At 42.1% G+C, this 19,306-nt stretch overlaps 1 protein-coding gene across 1 annotated transcript in view; it reads right to left on the bottom strand.

Annotated features, from left to right (window-relative positions):
• LOC126092790 (cell adhesion molecule 2-like) overlaps positions 1 to 19,306 on the bottom strand; it is a 164,060-nt gene that overhangs the window by 63,100 nt on the left and 81,654 nt on the right. Inside the window, exon 3 of the mRNA XM_049908518.1 lies at positions 7,960 to 8,095. Within this exon, the coding sequence (XP_049764475.1) occupies positions 7,960 to 8,095 (136 nt within the window). The remainder of the gene's footprint in view (positions 1 to 7,959; positions 8,096 to 19,306) is intronic.

Below are 19,306 nucleotides of genomic sequence, written 5' to 3'. Positions count from 1 at the left end.
GAACGCGGTCGTCAGAAATGTTAGAAAAGTTACTAAAGTACTGTGAAATATTAAAAGACGCCAAGATGAAACGCACTTCAACCACGATACTGCACTTCAACCACGATACTATCTGGAGGACCGGTGGCGGTGGCGAGTGTACATTATGGTTGTAATTTGCTGTCTAACCCAAGTATTGGATTACTGTATATTGTGTAACACATGTGTACAGTGAAGCGTAGCGTACATCTAGAGTTGTACCTAGCCGTAAACGTGTGGCATCCCAATAGTTATTTGGTGACGCTATTCAGCATAGAATATTTAGCGCCTTTCCAAATTCCTCTTGGTAGGACATTTTACAACTTTCAGCAGTGTCAGCGTCATGAGCCAGCGACCTGTGCCATCTACTGTGATTTCAAGTATGAACGTACACAGAGACACGATATGCGAAGTGTGAGCGATGTGAACACTTCCATACAGCATCTCGCTTGTACTGTCAGTCTGGCAAACTTCAGGTGAGGGCTGCAATGTTCAAAAGGTTAAGTTTGCTAGCTTCAGTTACTATATCAAGCAACTTTTTAAATGGCTGAAACGGTGGTTGGTTGAAAAGAAACGGTGGTGTGATTCTGATCCCAGTCTATTTCATGAAATGAATCAGTCAGCCAATTGAGTTGCTTTCTAAAAGCCCATCAGAGAAACGCCGCACATAACTAACATCTACAGCCTTTGCTTCTCGGAGAAAATGTTAATAGAACACATGCTGCATTATTAAGCTAGAAATGGCAACTATCTTCTTGGAATATTAGAAAGTGAAAGAAAAAGGTTTGCCGGCCGAGATGGCCGAGCGGTTCTAGACACTATAGCTGGAACCGCGCGACCGCTACGGTCGCAGGTTCGAATCCTGCATCGGGCATCGATGTGTGTTATATCTTTAGGTTAGTTAGGTTTAAGTAGTTCTAAGTTCTAGGGGACTGATGACCTTAGAAGTTAAGTCCCATAGTGCTCAGAGCCATTTGAACCATTTTTTGAAAAAGGTTTTTCGTATTTAACGGAGACTACATTTCACGAACAAATGTAGTAATTCAGTAGAAATGAGCAAGTAAACATGCCCATGAGAGCATGACAACTTAATACGTAGAACGTTCCTGTTATACCTGAAAATGTTGTCAACAGGAGACTGGGAGGATTTCTGTGAAATGCGCGTTGCAGTCAGAGGTAATATTCTGAGAAGTTCATACACGGCTGCATCCTCGCTTACTCTACTTGAATCCTGCAAGTAACTCGACAAAAGAGTCAGGCCTTGCTGAAGGCAGTTTGATAATTACAATCCGAATTTCTGTCGCAGAGGTGTCTCGATATCTATTTGTTTTATAGCATTGCCGAGGTATTTCACCACTGTATCGCAACAAAACTCCACTAGTGGCACTTCTTTATAGTGTGCCAGTTGGCTGTTTAAAAGAAGAAATAATCGTCGCAATTTTCGTGACAAATACACAGAATATAAGGTACAACACGAATTGGCTAGGTACAGAAAAATGAATTTCCTTGAAATTTTGCTTAGTATGCCGCGGTAGTGTATTTGATACATGATATACTGCATGCAATATATGAGTAGCTATACATCTGTTAGTATTATATATGGAACTATTTTACGAGGTGAAAGATTTCGTATGTCAGCCAACTTAGGAAGCTAATGTGAGTTCTCAATCCACGCGCTTGAGTGTGTCATTTTAAATCAACGTACTTACAGGAATACATCAACTGCGAGAATGCAATTAAAGTACATCCAAATTGCCTTTTACTTCCACAAAATTAATCAGTTCCAGACTACAGCGAAACTGATGGTTACTACGTTCTGCAAAATTAATTTATAACATTGTAATGCTCGACTAAAAACTCCCATGACGATAGACTTATAAGCTAAGGAAAATGACCATGATGGTAGAATCCGGTAGTGCTGATCGACAATGAATGCACAGCTGGTGCTGTTATTTGAAGCCAAGGGAATGAAGCCCGCAGCTCGTGGTCGTGCGGTAGCGTTCTCGCTTCCCACGCCCGGGTTCCCGGGTTCGATTCCCGGCGGGGTCAGGGATTTTCTCTGCCTCGTGATGGCTGGGTGTTGTGTGATGTCCTTAGGTTTAAGTAGTTCTAAGTTCTAGGGGACTGATGCCCATAGATGTTAAGTCCCATAGTGCTCAGAGCCAACCAAGGGAATGAAAACAGTAAATATCTCCAACCACTTCATATCAGAGAAGCACTTGTACCCAACGTCCTCAATTATTTGTTACATATATTCCAGACTGTCTTGCCTCACAGTTTTTTTTTCATCTGCACCTCCCTAAAGCACCATTTAAATTAGTTCCCGATATTTTAATACCTACCTCCTCATTCCGTCCCCTATTCTTGTTAGTGTATCCCATACGTTACCTTCTTCGCTGATTCTGCAGAGAATCTGTTCATACTTTATCATATCAGTCCAGCTAATTTTCAACATTGTTCTTTAGTACCACATCTGAAGGGCTTAGATTTCCTACAGGCCATGGCACTGTGATCCAAAATTACACTTCTTCCTGCAATTATGGCCTTCCTTTCATACTAATAGACTTCTTTTGGCCAAGAATGCCCTTTATTGTGATAGGCTGGTCTTCTGTCCTCTTTGCTTCGTCCGTCTTGGGTTATTTTGCTTCCAAGGTAGCAGAATTCCTTAATTTCTTTTACTCTGTGATCAACTTTGATCATAAATTTATCTGTACTGTCATTTTTGCTACTTCTCATTATTTTGGCCCTTCTTCGGTTTACTCTCAATCAATATTCCGTAGTGGTTAGTCTGTTCATTTTTTCCACTGTTCTATATGTTATTCTTGTCAGCAACTTCGATGCCTGAAATTTTAAGCTGATTGCACGGTAGTTGTACTCATTTGCTCCTCCCATTTTCGGAAGTGAATGAATGATGTTACCTGCTGCTTTGAGACAAACATTGGTAGAGGCCAGTTTCATGTACGTTGAAACGATTTGTTTCCATTTAGTGTCTTATGTGACTTATGGCGTTCATGTAAGGTGGCAGCGCATCTGGAAACTATGTGTTCCTTGTGTGCAGTTCAACGAGATAGAACTTTGCAGAACTTCAAAGCATTCATCACCACCTGCACTCACTAACACAGTCTCGACATATATTCTAGAAAAAGAATTGCCTCACATTAGGCGTAGCAACAAATGATCTAATGGTAGATGACGCTGTCAGCATAGTGAAACTATGAATCACATGGTTTAGACCAGAGTTTTGCGGGCTGGCCCCATCTACAAGTGTGTTGGCCAAGAGTCGTATGTGGTACTTCACCCCAGAGAGGTACATCGGCACCATCATCACGAAATATTACTTGTAGAGTTTACAGAATATATAGCTGCGACAACCAGCAGAATGATTCACACCTGACCATTTCTTTTTTTGAGTTATCGATCTTTTGACTGCTCTTATGCGGCCCGCCACGAATTCCTCTCCTGCGCCAATCCCTTCATATCAAAGTAGTATTTGCACCCTACATCCTCAGTCATTTGCTGAAGATATCCAAATCTGTCTTCCCTGTCAGGTTTTGCCCTTTATAAAAATGGCTATGAGCACTATGGGACTTAACATCTGTGGTCATCAGTCTCCTAGAACTTAGAACTACTTAAACCTAACTAACCTAAGGACAACACACACATCCATACCCGAGGCAGGATTCGAACCTGCGACCGTAGCGGTCACACGATTCCAGACTGAAATGCCTAGAACCGCAGGCCACATCGGCCGGCTTTGCCCTTTATAGCTTCCTGTAGTACCATGCAACTTACTTCCTGATTTCTTAACAAATGTCCTATGATCTTGTCCCTTCTTCTTGTCAGTGTTTTCCATAAGTGTCTTTCTTAACCGATTCTGGGGAGAACGTCTCTATCCCTTATCTGCCCATATAATTCTCAACATTATTCTGTGGCGCCACTTCTCAAACATTTCGATTTTCTTCTATTCCCATTTCCTCAGCATCCTTGATTTACTACGATATAACGCTGTGTTGCAGACTTACATTATCATAAATTTCTTCCTCGAATTGAGGTCTGCTTTTGATACCGCTCATCATAGTGTTGGAAAATACTGGAATTTCTTGTTTCCATTGGCACTGCGCATAATTCATCCAGAACTGGTGAAGTTTGAGTCCAATTAGATGGAGTCTTAATCGAAAAGGCTACAACATAAATACGTTTGTACTCCAAAAGTCTAAGTAGTCCCTTATTCAGGGAGTGAGCAGTGAGGAGCAGGAATTGTGCATAGCCTTTCTAGGAAAGAAATGATAATTAAATCAAGTCTCTAAGTTGTCGATAGGCATAGATATACCTCAAAAGGCACATCTGAAAATATGTGCCCCAACTGGAACTCGAACCCGGGATCTCCTGCTTACATGGCAAACGCTCTATCCATCTGAGCCACCGAGGGCACAGGGCCTAGTGCGACTGCTGGGACTTATCCCTTGCACGCTTCCCGTGAGACCCACATTTCCAACTTAATGTCCACACACTACATTTGTAGTGCCCCTGCCCATTACACTCATTACTCGCGGCAGACAACAGATGGTATCTGTTAAGGCTTAACTATATGAAAATGGTATCTGTTAAGGCTAACCGGCCATTGACCTTATTCTTCTGTGCTGGATGCACACGCATTGCCCGAACTCGTACGGGACGCTGTAAGATTGTCTGTCGCGAGTAATGAGTATAATGGGCAGGTGCACTAAGAATGTAGTGTGTGGACATTAAGTTGGGAATGTGGGTCTCACGGGGAGCGTGCAAAGGATAAATCTCGGCAGTCGCACTATCCTCTGTGCCCTAGGTGGCTCAGATGGATAGAGTGTCTGCCATGTTAAGCAGGAGATCCCGGGTTCGAGTCCCGGTCGCGGCACACATTTACAATTGTCCCCGTTGATGTATATCAACGCCTGTCGACAGCTTAGGGTCTTGATTTAATTATTATTTCATTCTGAGAGAGCTGCATGATCGCCGATGGCATCTGTTCTTTCGGCCATGTCCGAAAGAACGGATACCATTTTCATATATTTCTAGGAAAGGTCCTAGCGGAGGTGGTTTGCCATTGCCTTCTTTCGAACTGTTATGAAGCCTCAATGTGTACCTTTCCAATGTAGATGACTTATGCGGGTACCTGTACAGTGTTGAGCCATGTGCGTGCCGGTTTCGAAACGTGAGGATCAACTGCATGACACGCCACCAAAGGCCAATCCATTACGTCAAGCCACAGGAGTCCACCATCACGAGCAAAAGCAGGAACAACACTTGGGTGTTTACCCTTTATTCCGACCGAGAAAAGTCTACTCGTCCGTGAAGCAGCAACAGATGTGGCTTGAGGAGGCAACTGACTGGAGACCGGTGCGTGTTTTCCCTGGCAGTGCACAAATGAGCACAGAGGAAGTGGCGGTCTGGCCTCGTATGCGTTTCTGTCAGGCAGTGATCTGGATTGGACCGGCCTGCCACCACCAGGATTCGAACCTACTGACTTCTGAGTCGAGCACCATCGCACAATGGTATGTTAGCGACCTCAACTACAGAGGTGGGTACATTTGTAGTAACTAGGGTAATATTTCATACTGAAATCAGAGGAGTCTCATAACCACACATTCGCAGTTATCTCTAACAACTGGTTTGCATACTCACGATATTGTTTCTGCTCTGGCTTACTTTCACTTGCTAATTTTCACTACTAATTACGATACACCATGCAGACCTGCCTGGATTCCATGAGAAATGTAAAAAGCAAATGGGAGTGGAGGACAGGTGTTAACTTTAAACAGTTGGTGCAACTTTGTGATAGTAGACAGACAGCACGGCATCGCTTGCACGGTGTGCGCCGCCAGTAACCGCAGTGGATGTGGAGGAGGTGGACAGAAATATGAAAAACACCACAAACAACACATTACCCTGCCTAACACAGTGTCAGGAACGCGTTGGCATTCAAAGCACATTCCATTTGTCAGGATAAATACTCGTCCTGTAAGGTTCTCAAGGGAATCGTATACCATTCTTCCTGCAATACAACTCCAAATTCAGGTAACAATAATGGAAGTGGAAAACGATCACGGACACTTCCCTCTAAAGTAGAGCACTAAGGGTCAGTAATATTGTGATATGATGACTGTGGTGGGCAGAAGAGATGCGACCATTCATCATTGATCACACAAAACCCAGTCCACACAATATCCGCTGAGTGAACAGCGACCCTGACGTCAATGAACACAGCAACACCGTTGGGGAAGACACGTCGTACCATGGGATGGACCTGATGAGCCAAAATGGTCACATAATTCTCGACAGTGATACGTCCTTGCAGAGTAACCTTGGGGTCCTTGGAATATCGCGATGTGGTTACCCGAATCATCAGTGAGCATCTGTCATGATTCACTCCTGAGACGTGAACTCAGCCAGAAGTTTGAACAGTGTGAAATAGGTCTCATCGGACCACATGAATATTATTCCATTGCTCCGTGTGGTGGGCGTACTGTAAGACCTTCGGTACACACATCATCAGATTATTTGACTTGTCGCTCTAACGAAGTAGGCGAGTGTCAGCAATATGTCTCGTGGTCTTATCGTGGCGTGTTTGTCTTCTGCCGTTAGGTCAGACGATAGAAGTGTCACTTGCACGCTTAGAGTAGCAGATTGACGGTGACCAACTTTAAAGAGAACTTGATTAATTTTCACACACATTTATTAAAATAATAACAATCACAAACCTTACTTAACTTGATTCTGGATGCTATTTACAATTGACAATGTGATGTTCCTTTGTTCTTGGTACGTTAGTCTTATTCTCATATATCTCTGATACTTGACAAAGTGTCTATACATTTCTCTTCATGGCCATGCACAGGAATATGGTAATCTTATTAGGTGCAGACTGAAACTTGACTATAGACTGGTACAGACAAATGCAGACTAATGCAGACTGGTACAGACTCGTGCAGACTGATGCAGACTAATGGAGACTAATGCAGACTGTACAGACTTGTGCAGACTAATGCAGACTGACTAATCGGAGATATGTACACTCGTTATAATACCTCGCGCGTTCATGTATCACTGCGCGAGTGTGATCCGCGAGGAGAAAAGGTTCTACGTTAGCAGCAATCTCATCGGCTGCGTTACATATTAATACGCGGATCGGCGGAAGCAGAATTTGGTCCGTGTCTATGACAGCGCCATCTCGTAGTGCGGAGACGGACGAGCGCTGCGTCTGCGCTGTTGTGCTTAGCGGGGCGCGCTCTAGTGGGAAAGTTGTGTACGCGCTGACTACGCGGAACTATGTACACAACACTCCATAGTCCAGGTTTTACGTCTTTGGCACTCTAGTACGGGCATGTGCTATAATGATGAGCGGTTTCGAATTCCGGCTCACCCTGCAATTCCTTGCTTGTGGAGTTTACTTTGTGTTGCTTTGGTACTGACAGTGTTCGTGAGTGCGACATTGAATTCTGCATTGACTTTTGCAGTTGTCGTCGTCTCGTTACTCAACACAACCCACGGCAACGACCGTCTCACGATCTTTAAGCAAACACTTTCCTCCGCATTCTGACTTACCGGATGTTGTTTTTCCACTTTGTCCTGTGTGCGGTGTAAATCTTGAATATGGTGCATCTTGAGACATCAAACACTTCATTTCCCTTGGTTAAGAAAGCACACGTCATACGAGCACCAACAATTTGCCTACATTCGAATCCACTTAGCTCCTGCATAGTGGACTCACACCGACAGAAAACAGTGTCACCACGACTGACACTTGTAACGTACTGAGCACATTGGACAGGTGCCCTCGGTGGTTGAATACAACAGCGAAAAATGCATACGTGACTAGCATGTGGATTTATGTTGAAGCTTGAATTTCCCATGGTTTTCCGTACTTTTGTCTAGCTACGTACGCTTGCGAGCGGTGCTGCTACTCACCGACGACGACCATGTCCCCGTGGTCCGTGACGGTCTGGAAGGAGGGCGCCTCCCCAGACACCTCGCAGCGGTAGCGGCCGGAGCTGCCCAGTCCCACCGTCTTGTACACCACCTGGCTGGCGTTGGAGCTCTCCATCTGCGGACACCATACCACCACCACGTCACGTCTGCAGCACTTCTCGGCTAACTCCACTGAAAACAGTACGCTAGACAAAAACTGTACTACTGGTCATTAAAATCTCTACACCAAGAAGAAATGCAGTTGATAAACGGGTATTCACTGGATAAATATATTATACTAAAACTGACATGTGATTACATTTTCACGCAATTTGGGTGCATAGATCCTGAGAAATCAGTACCCAGAACAACCACCTCTGGCCGTAATAACGGCCTTGATACGCCTGGGCATTGAGTCACACAGAGCTCGGATGGCGTGTACAGCTGCAGCTGCCCATGCAGCTTCAACACGATACCACAGTTCATCAAGAGTAGTGACTGGCATATTGTGACGAGCCAGTTGCTCGGCCTCCATTGACCAGACGTTTTCAATTGGTGAGAGATCTGGAGAATGTGCTGGCCAGCGCAGCAGTCGAACATTTTCTGTATCCAGAAAGGCCCGTACAGGACCTGCAACATGCGGTCGTGCATTATCCTGCTGAAATTTAGGGTTACCAGGGATCGAATGAAGAGTAGAGCCACGGGTCGTAACACATCTGAAATGTAACGTCCACTGTTCAAAGTGCCGTCAATGCGAACAAGAGGTGTAACCAATGGCACCCCATACCATCACGCCGGGTGATATGTCAGTACGGCCATGACGAAAACACGCTTCCAATGTGCGTTCACCGCGATGTCGCCAAACACGGATGCGACCATCATGATTCTGTAAACAGAATCTGGATTCATCCGAAAAAATGACGTTTTGCCATTCGTGCACCCAGGTTCATCGTTGAGTACACCGTCGCAGGCGCTCCGGTCTGTGATGCAGCGTCAAGGGTAACCGCAGCCACGGTCTCCGAGCTGCTGCAAAACGTCGTCGAACTGTTCGTGCAGATGGTTGTTGTCTTTCTAACGTCCCCATCTGTTGGCTCAGGGATTGAGACGTGGCTGCACGATCCGTTACAGCCATGCGGATAAGATGCCTGTCATCTCGACTGCTAGTGGTACGAGGCCGTTGGGATCCAACACGGCGTTCTGTATTACCCTCCTGAACCCACCGATTCCATATTCTTCTAACAGTCATTGGATCTCGACCAACGCGAGCAGCAATGTCGCGATAGGCTACAATCCGACCTTTATCAAAGTCGTAAACGTGATGGTGCGCATCTCTTCTCCTTACACGAGGCATTTCAACAACGTTTCACCGGGCAACGCCCGTCAACTGCTGTTTGTGTATGAGAAATCGATTGGAAACTTTCCTCATGTCAGCACGTTGTAGGTGTCGCCACCGGCGCCAACCTTGTGTGAATGCTCTGAAAAGCTAATCATTTGCATAGCACCGAATCTTCTTCCTGAGCTCAAATGGTTCAAATGGCTCTTAGCACTATGGGACTCAACATCTTAGGTCATAAGTCAATCTTCTTCCTATCGGTTAGATTTCGCGTCAGTAGCACGTCATCTTCGTGGTGTAGCAATTTTAATGGCCAGTAGTGTATGTTATCCCCAGCAGAAATAACGCTGAACAGTGTAACACTGTTTGTAGCCTTGCTAATGATCTCAGATCGGCGAGAAAAAGGAGTCCACAATCTTATTCTGTCGTTACGGCAAACTGAGGGATATACCAATTAAAAACGCAATGTGTTGAGGAAGAAAACTCAATCAGTGTAACGCAACGTGTTGAGGAAGAATACTCAATCAGTGAAACCAGTTGGATGAGATCGCAAAGAAGAAACGTCCTGGAACTATGAAGATTGCAGTATACGACGGCGAAAACCCATAGGGTGATATAGAGAGGTGAGAACATGTGGCTGTGATGGAACGGAGCAAATATGTAAGAAGACAGCCAGCTTCATGTCACTGCTGTGGCTACAACGTAAATTGGCTTCAGTGCATAGTGCAAAATGGAGGCGGCCAGACAAGCTTAGCAGGGGTTGAAGACAGTAGCCCAGTGTGAAAGGATAAGAGGAATGCGACTTGGCGGACACTGTCGATGAGTTGGCGCCAGGCTAACACTGTTGACTGACCTGGGCCTGAGGGAATGGGAGGGGAGGATGATGGCTAAAAACGGAATCAACCACTCAACCCTGAATTTAAATTGCAACTTCCTGTTCACTGTGAAAATTATTCCCTAAATTGAAGACGTATTGGAAAATAAGGTCTGGCTCCCATCAAGTCACCTACCTGAAGATCAATTACTTTTTGAAAGTCATAGTATTTAAAATCACATTTAAAATGCTAATGTAGTGTGAGGGTGGTACTAGCCTCTGATCACTTGTCCTAAACGCCGTTGTGCGAGCCCTTCTGGAGACGATACTGTTCAAAAGGGAAATTTCTCCTGGGCACTCGTGAATGACTCTTGCGGAAGACACTTGAGCTGGAAGATAGGTTTGATTACAGTGATGCACAACAGTGGTTAAATGTTGTGAATCGGTTACCTTGCTCCAATGCTCCTCTAGCGCTGATTTCCAGTTTTTTTTCCTTCCTTTTGTAGTTATCAGTCTTATGATTGGTTTGATACGGCTAACCACGAATTCCTCTTCTGTGCCAAGCTTTTCATCTCTGAGTAGCAATTGTAACGTTCTGAGATATTTCCTGGATGTATTCACAGCCCCTTCGAGTGCTATGGAAGTTATTTCTGTCATTCTGTTCCTTCTTGTTGATACTATTTTCAACATATCACTTTCCTCGCAGATTCTGCGGAGAACGTCTTGATTCCTTACCTTATCAGTCCACCTAATTTTGAACATTCTTTTGTAACGCCACATCTCAAAGGGCTCGATTCTGTTCTGTTCCGATTTCCCACAGTCCATGATTCATTACTACACAATGCTGTGCTCCAAAAGTACGTTAAAAGAAATTTCTCCCTCAACTTAAGGCCTATATTCGATATTAGTAGACTACTCTCGGCAAGGAATGACCTTTTTGGCAGTGCTAATCCGCATGGGTTATTTTACTGCCTAGGTAGCAGAGTTCGTTAACTTCGTGATCTCCAAATCTGATATTAAGTTTCTCACTGTTAGCATATCTACTACTCCTCATTACTTTCCTACTTTTTTATTTACTCTCAATCCATATTCTGTTCTCGCCAGAACATTGAATTTAACACACGCTGTAATCCTCCTTCACTTTCGCTGAGGATAGGAATGTCATTAGCTAATCTTATCTAGGTACAGTTCGTGGCCTAGCCGTTTTGGTGTAAATTATATATATATATATATATATATATATATATATATGGTTTCCTAAAAGAACATCAATAATGTGTTACAGCTGGGACGTGAATATCCTTGTAAAAAGCGATCTCATCCTTTGTTTATTTAGGGCTAGGAACCCAGTGGGCGAACTTGGAATTTCTTTTAGTTCGCTCTGATTATGTTACACACGCTGTATGCAGAGTGTTGGGAATATCCATTGTGGGATAAGGCACAGAGGTAAAGGAATGTACAGGTCGTCAAATATCTTTAAACATTACACAGCGAAGAATATCGTTCCGCTGGGTTCCATAGATTACGAAATCCACACGTACTACCACAATACAGCAATAGCATATCAAATCCCTAATGCCATGGGCAACTCATACCTCTGCAGTATGTCTTATTCAAGGGAAGTTATTTATTAATTATTGGATCTTGTTTTTTTTATTTTTGGTCATCAGTCTACTGACTGGTTTGATGCGGCCCGCCACAAATTCCTTACCTGTGCTAACCTCTTCATCTCAGAGTAGCACTTGCAACCTACGTCCTCAATTATTTGCTTGACGTATTCCAATCTCTGTCTTCCTCCACAGTTTTTGCCCTCCACAGCTCCCTCTAGTACCATGGAAGTCATTCCCTCATGTCTTAGCAGATGTCCTATCATCCTGTCCCTTCTCCTTGTCAGTGTTTTCCACATATTCCTTTCCTCTCTGATTCTGCGTAGAACCTCCTCATTCCTTACCTTATCAGTCCACCTAATTTTCAACATTCGTCTATAGCACCACATCTCAAATGCTTCGATTCTCTTCTGTTCCGGTTTTCCCACAGTCCATGTTTCACTACCATACAATGCTGTCCTCCAGACGTACATCCTCAGAAATTTCTTCCTCAAATTAAGGCCGATATTTGATATTAGTAGACTTCTCTTGGCTAGAAATGCCTTTTTTGCCATAGCGAGTCTGCTTTTGATGTCCTCCTTGCTCCTGCCTAGGTAGCAGAATTCCTTAACTTCATTGACTTCGTGACCATCAATCCTGATGTTAAGTTTCTCGCTGTTCTCATTTCTACTACTTCTCATTACCTTCGTCTTTCTCCGATTTACTCTCAAATCATACTGTGTACTCATTAGACTGTTCATTCCGTTCAGCAGATCATTTAATTCTTCTTCACTTTCACTCAGGATAGCAATGTCATCATCGAATCGTATCATTGATATCCTTTCACCTTGTATTTTAATTCCACTCGTGAACCTTTCTTTTATTTCCATCAGTGCTTCCTCGATGTACAGATTGAAGAGTAGGGGCGAAAGGCTACAGCCTTGTCTTACACCCTTCTTAATACGAGCACTTCGTTCTTGATCGTCCACTCTTATTATTCCCTCTTGGTTGGTGTACATATTGTATATGACCCGTCTAAATGGTTCAAATGGCTCTGAGCACTATGGGACTTAACAGCTGAGGTCATCAGTCCCCTAGAACTTAGAACTACTTAAACCTAACTAACCTAAGGACCTCACACACATCCATGACCGAGGCAGGATTCGAACCTGCGACCGTAACGGTCTCGCGGTTCCAGACTGACGCGCCGAGAACCGCACGGCCACGCCGGCCGGCTATGTCCCGTCTCTCCCTATAGCTTACCCCTACTTTTTTCAGAATCTCGAACAGCTTGCACCATTTTATATTATCGAACGCTTTTTCTAGGTCGACAAATCCTATGAAAGTGTCTTGATTTTTCTTTAGCCTTGCTTGCATTATTAGCCGTAACGTCAGAATTGCCTCTCTCGTCCCTTTACTTTTCCTAAAGCCAAACTGATCGCCACCTAGCGCATTCTTAATTTTCTTTTCCATTCTTCTGTATATTATTCTTGTAAGCAGCTTCGATGCATGAGCTGTTAAGCTGATTGTGCGATAACTCTCGCACTTGTCAGCTCTTGCCGTCTTCGGAATCGTGTGGATGATGCTTTTCCGAAAGTCAGATGGTATATCGTCAGACTCATATATTCTACACACCAACGTGAATAGTCGTTTTGTTGCCACTTCCCCCAATGATTTTAGAAATTCTGATGGAATGTTATCTATCCCTTCTGCCTTATTTGACCGTAAGTCCTCCAAAGCTCTTTTAAATTCCGATTCTAATACTGGATCCCCTATCTCTTCTAAATCGACTCCTGTTTCTTCTTCTATCACATCAGACAAATCTCACCCTCATAGAGGCTTTCAATGTATTCTTTCCACCTTGTAGAAATTTGAAATTCAGGGCTTACCGACTGTTCACTGCTCCAAAAATCCTAGACCTTTTATGATGTTCGATAACTTATTGGAAACCCAGTGATCTATATGACATTTAAAAGAAGTATTTAGTCTTACACAAAAATACTTTTTAAATATTTCATTTAAGTGGTGACCCGCATCAATCTTGACGATTATCATCGGACCATTACATGCCTCCTTAGGTGGTGTGCAGGAACGCCGATCGGAGCAGGAACACATTTCAAAAGACACATTCCTTGAATTCTCTACAAGACATGTGTATCGCGGCATATGTTCGTGCTCTACATAGCGTCTCTACACACGACCTTAGCAAAGCATTCGACTCCTGACATACGTTCGTGCTCCATTCAGTCTCTGTGCACATCACCTAAGAAGAAATGTAATGGTCCGATGATGATCTTTAAGAATGAAACTGGTTACTATTAAAATAAAATATTTAGAATATTTTTGCGTTCAAGACCATTCCATTTAAATTTTCTATCTGTTTAATATCGACTGACTGAGTGGACTTCTAGAGGTGTGACAGGATGCCTGAGTGTTCGTCATACCGGCTATTGCGTGCAGAACATAGAGCACGGTTGGACATAAAATCTCGGGTAACTACTCGAGACAAATTCATATAAAATCTGATGCTTTCAATAAATGCCTCCGTCATTATCATCAGGTGCTAAGTCTGTCATGATTGGCGAGGCAGCCAGTTTTATGCCGACATTACGACATCTGATTGATTAGACACCATAAAGAGGGAAATGTTGTGACCAGTTAAATATAATCTCTACCTGAAAGTACCAAGGATTTATAAAGTTTCTTGTATGTATGTGTGTGCGTGTGTGTGTGTGTGTGTGTGTGTGTGTGTGTGTGTGTGTGTGTGTATGGGTACTAGTTTCATGGGAGAGTCAACACACTGTTGCAGACCGATGCGCTGAGCGTCAACATCACCTCAAAGAGACGAATTCTGAAAAATCAGTGGTGGCCGTGCGCTGTCTGATAATTAAATACAATATTAATGATCAAAGAGAAGAGAGGTCTGGCGGATGTTTGCAAAAACTTCAACAGACACTACGAATATGCGCTTATTAATGCCTAGAAGCAGGCACCTTGATATGAAAGACAAGAGCATGAATGCTCATGATGTACTTCAGCGTCTGATACGAGTTCCTGAGCTAAAAGTGACGTTAGACAGCAAGCGCAAATGTAAATGTGCCATCTCCATGATTTGATCATGATATTACCTTGTTAACCCGACGCTGTTCCATGGGTATGAAAATGGGAGCCTTACCATTTTAATTAAAGTCAAGCAGTCATCCGAATTTGATATTCATAGATATATGCTCCGCTGTGACTGTTCATTTGCACTTCATAATACGTACATATTTTTGACATGGGTATTTTTTTTTCTTTCCGAAATATCAGTTTGTCTATCTGGATGATCTGAAAATGGGTTCCGGCCCTAACTAGTGATCAAGTAAATAAAAATGTGAAATTGGCAGCTTTGGTTGGTTTTCCATTGTACTGTTGTAAAATGTGTTTACTTTCGTATTTAGAATTTTCTTCAGCGCATTAACGGAGCCACACCCTAACCACGAAAAACACTCCCATGCCTTAAGACCACCTGTTTTGTACTTCACTGTTGGCACTATACACGATGGCAGGTACTGTTGTCCAGGCATTCGAAAAATACAAAGCCTTCATCTGATTGTCGTATGGTAGAGAGTGATTCATCACTCCAAATCTTTCGTTTCCAGTCATCCATGTCAAATGGTTCCTCTTCTTACTCCAGAGGAAATAGATAAAATACAAAGCAGTAGTAAATGGATGCATTGAGCGCACTAGTGGTCTTTAGTGAACGAGCTTTCTTTGACGAATTTTTTAATTAATTTATGATATTCCAGACAGGAAAGCTTTCTCACCTGGAATATCGTATATTAACCAAACAATTCGTCAGAGAAAGCTCGTTCATGAAATAACGTCAATGCACTCAAGAGATCCATTTACTACATAAAACAATTTTTATTTGAGCACAGTAGAACTACTTTAAAATCCAACGAATTTTATGATGATGAGAATCTGTATTATAACAGGACGACAAATTTTTCACCCATAAAAACATTGTCGAATTCAAGAAGACTAGAGTCAATTAATAAAAAATAGAGGCCTTTCATCATTCCTAAATAAAATCTATGTAGAGTGAAATAATTTTAGTTGAAAATAATGTGCATTTTGCGCGCACTTGAATAAATTTGGAAAAAAAAAATTATTTAAGACACAATATTATACAAAACTTCAGCCAAAATTTTTCGTCGCCTTTTGAAAGGAAACCCGGCGTGGTTTTTTTCTGATGTTATTCCCTTTGTTACACTTCACCCCACTGGGTTTTTTCCTGAGTGTCGCTGTTGGACTGAGACATGGGTGCAAACCGTCCTACACCAATCTGCTTCTGCTGTGCCTTGTCAGTGCACACTGATATGCTTTGGAAGAGCTGCTTCTAGCGGTCAGTTTCATCTTCTTCTTCTTCTTGTTGATGGGGCTCGAGTATTCGACGACGATAGCAAAGTATAACAGTGTGGGCTGGCTGAACCAGTTCTATAGCAATTGAGCTGTAACCTACAGCGCACGGAAATAACTTTCACAGAACGTATATGTAGATGGTATTTGTGGAACAAAGTTGATTAGAGAACAAAAATGAGGCATCTGTTAGAGGTTTCCTGACCCATCTGAGGTGCTGCAGCCATAGAGGGAACAGTGGTTTGATAAGGGGGCGATATATACTCAGTCACTATCTTCTCTGAAGATGGGATATAGAAAATATTTTCCGCCAGCAGATCTGCTGAATAGATCGATTTTCCTTATTTTCTCAAGCAAACATTAACCAATTTTAAAAATTCAAAATGCTGACATGATCAACATCAAAAGTGCCAATTACAAGAATAATAATGAATAAAATTGGATATAATTAGATACGCAATTTTTCTGTTTAACAATTCTCAGTTAAAATTCTGTGTTGTTCTTCGAAAGTGAGGTTTCTCTTTTACACTACGTAACTACATATGTTAAAGAATCTGCATTTTTTCATTAAAAGTTGCATATAATTTCATTGTTGTCTTCTGAGTTGTCACAATATTTTTCTACATATTGAATTGATGACACAATACGGATAGTTCGGTAAGAAATTAAATGGACTTACGTCAGTATTTGCATTCAGCAGTGTAACTCGTTTAAAATCGAGATACGCGTCATATGCTTTTAGAAAATTGTAATTAATACTCCACATCTCCTGAGCGAGAACTTCGTTTATTCCATTTTTTAGGTATAGATTTTGTAGATTGACGTGACTGTGACTGTGACCAGTCAGGCAACTGGTTATTTTTACATTCTGTAAAGTCTGGAAGGTAGGAGACGAGATACTGGCAGAAGTAAAGCTGTGAGTACCGGGCGTGAGTCGTGTTTCGGTAGCTCAGTTGGTAGAGCACTTGCCCGCGAAAGGCAAAGGTCCCGAGTTCGAGTCTCGGTCGGGCACACAGTTTTAATCTGCCAGGAAGTTTCATATCAGCGCACACTCCACTGCAGAGCGAAAATCTCATTCTGGAAACCTCCCCCAGGCTGTGGCTAAGCCAAGTCTCCGTAATATCCTTTCTTTCAAGAGTGCTAGTTCTGCAAGGTTCGCAGGAGAGTTTCTGTAAAGTTTGGTAGGTAGGAGACGAGATACTGGCAGAAGTAAAGCTGTGAATACCGGGCGTGAGTCGTGCTTCGGTAGCTCAGTTGGTAGAGCACTTGTCCGCGAAAGGCAAAGATCCCAAGTTCGAGTCTCGGTCGGGCACACAGTTTTAATCTGCCAGGAAGTTCCATATCAGCGCACACTCCGCTGCAGAGTGAAAATCTCATTCTGGAAACCTCCCCCAGGCTGTGGCTAAGCCATGTCTCCGTAATATCCTTTCTTTCAGGAGTGCTAGTTCTGCAAGGTTCGCAGGAGAGCTTCTGTAAAGTTTGGTAGGTAGGAGACGAGATACATGAATACCGGCCGTGAGTCGTGCTTCGGTAGCTCAGTTGGTAGAGCACTTGCTCGCGAAAGGCAAAGGTCCCGAGTTCGAGTCTCGGCCGGGCACTCAGTTTTAATCTGCCAGGAAGTTTCATATCAGCGCACACTCCGCTGCAGAGTGAAAATCTCATTCTGGAAGATGACACATATTTAAATCATATTTATCACGAGTTTCTCGGTGGTTACTTAAAATTTGATGATGTTAAAGAAATGTGTAGTAAATGTTGGAAAGATCAGTTTGGATTTTTTACAACAGATATGACTAGAAAACTGAATGAAGGTAAGTTCAAAGATAAACTAAAAAAAATTTAACTACATAAGGAAGGGAATCACCCCTCTTGACTTCTTCAACATGAAGGTAAAATGTTAAACATTACAAATAATTTTATTTAACGTTTTTTCATACATATTAAATGCATTCGAAATATGAACCAGAGTTAAGAAAGCAAAACAAAATAGAAAAAAATTGAAGAAATGGAAGAACAATTCGAATCTTGGGTGAACCAACCAAGAACAACACATTAAAAAAAGATCAACCTTTTATCTATAATATTGAATGAGTAAAACAAGAAATCAAAGATTTAGGTGCCAATGTACCAAAAACTATTGAAGAAAACAGAGAGGATGAAAAACAGATGGTTCCATATCAACATGAAGAATTTCCATTTAAACCTTGCGAATGCCCAGAGGATGACTATATGCTAAATGGCTCAGATGTAGTAAATGTATTGAGTAAATATGAAGAAGAGACTAAAAGTAGAAAAAAGTTAAATGATCACGCTCAAGGTGATGTCACTGAAAGAATGTTGGAGTGCATTAACCATAGGGAAGATCAAGTTTTTGGATTAAAACCTGTTGATACATGTAAATTTGTTGGTCATTTATAGGTTGAAGTCAATGGAGATACATTCAAAATTTGTGGAAAAGAACACAAAGTCACAGATGGACTAATGACTTTGTGATCCAACAAGCAGATTCCTATTGATGGTACAGGAGAAGAATTTCAGTGTGTTGATTTGTCGAATTATGCAGATATGTTATACCGTTCTGAAGTGTTGTATCCTGATATTAATGCAAATAAAATAAAATCAAATAGTTGTAAAAAATATGATCGATGGGTAATTGAAACTGTTAAAGTCTATTTACAACAGTTGTATCAATTACTATACGATTCTTGAGATTCTTCTGATGTGAAACTAGGCAAAAGCTTAACAAAAAATACAGAGAAAAACCAGCTGAATATATTTGCATGAATTATGTTAGAGATATAATTCGTAGATTAGTAGACGTTGACAACAGCTTTAAAACAAATGTATACAAATTGCCACAAAATTACTTTTGTATTCATTGTTGGTTATAGTGCAGTTCACCTGAGTCAAAATATTTAACCACTTCTTTAGGAGTATGTCCCTCAAATAAATCAACCAAATTGTTTACCTTTATTCCTATATTAACAGATCCAATGTGAGCCAGCATGATTAGATGTATCTAAACTTACTATTACAGAGCGATATTCTCTTGGATGATTAGATAATTCATCAGTCATAAAAAGACCACAAAAGTGTTTAATTTTTAATTGCTTAGCAAGTTTTCCTATATTAAAATTATTTAATGTATTAGGATACATATGGATTTTTTTAAAATTTTTTACTAATTTTTTCTGGTTTATTACTACATTTGTC

Source organism: Schistocerca cancellata, chromosome 7 (genome assembly GCF_023864275.1).
Source record: "Schistocerca cancellata isolate TAMUIC-IGC-003103 chromosome 7, iqSchCanc2.1, whole genome shotgun sequence".
In the NCBI taxonomy this organism is placed as follows: Eukaryota; Metazoa; Arthropoda; class Insecta; order Orthoptera; family Acrididae; genus Schistocerca; species Schistocerca cancellata.
The sequence above is the reverse complement of the archived record's forward strand: the minus strand, read 5'-3'. Positions and strand labels throughout refer to the sequence as shown.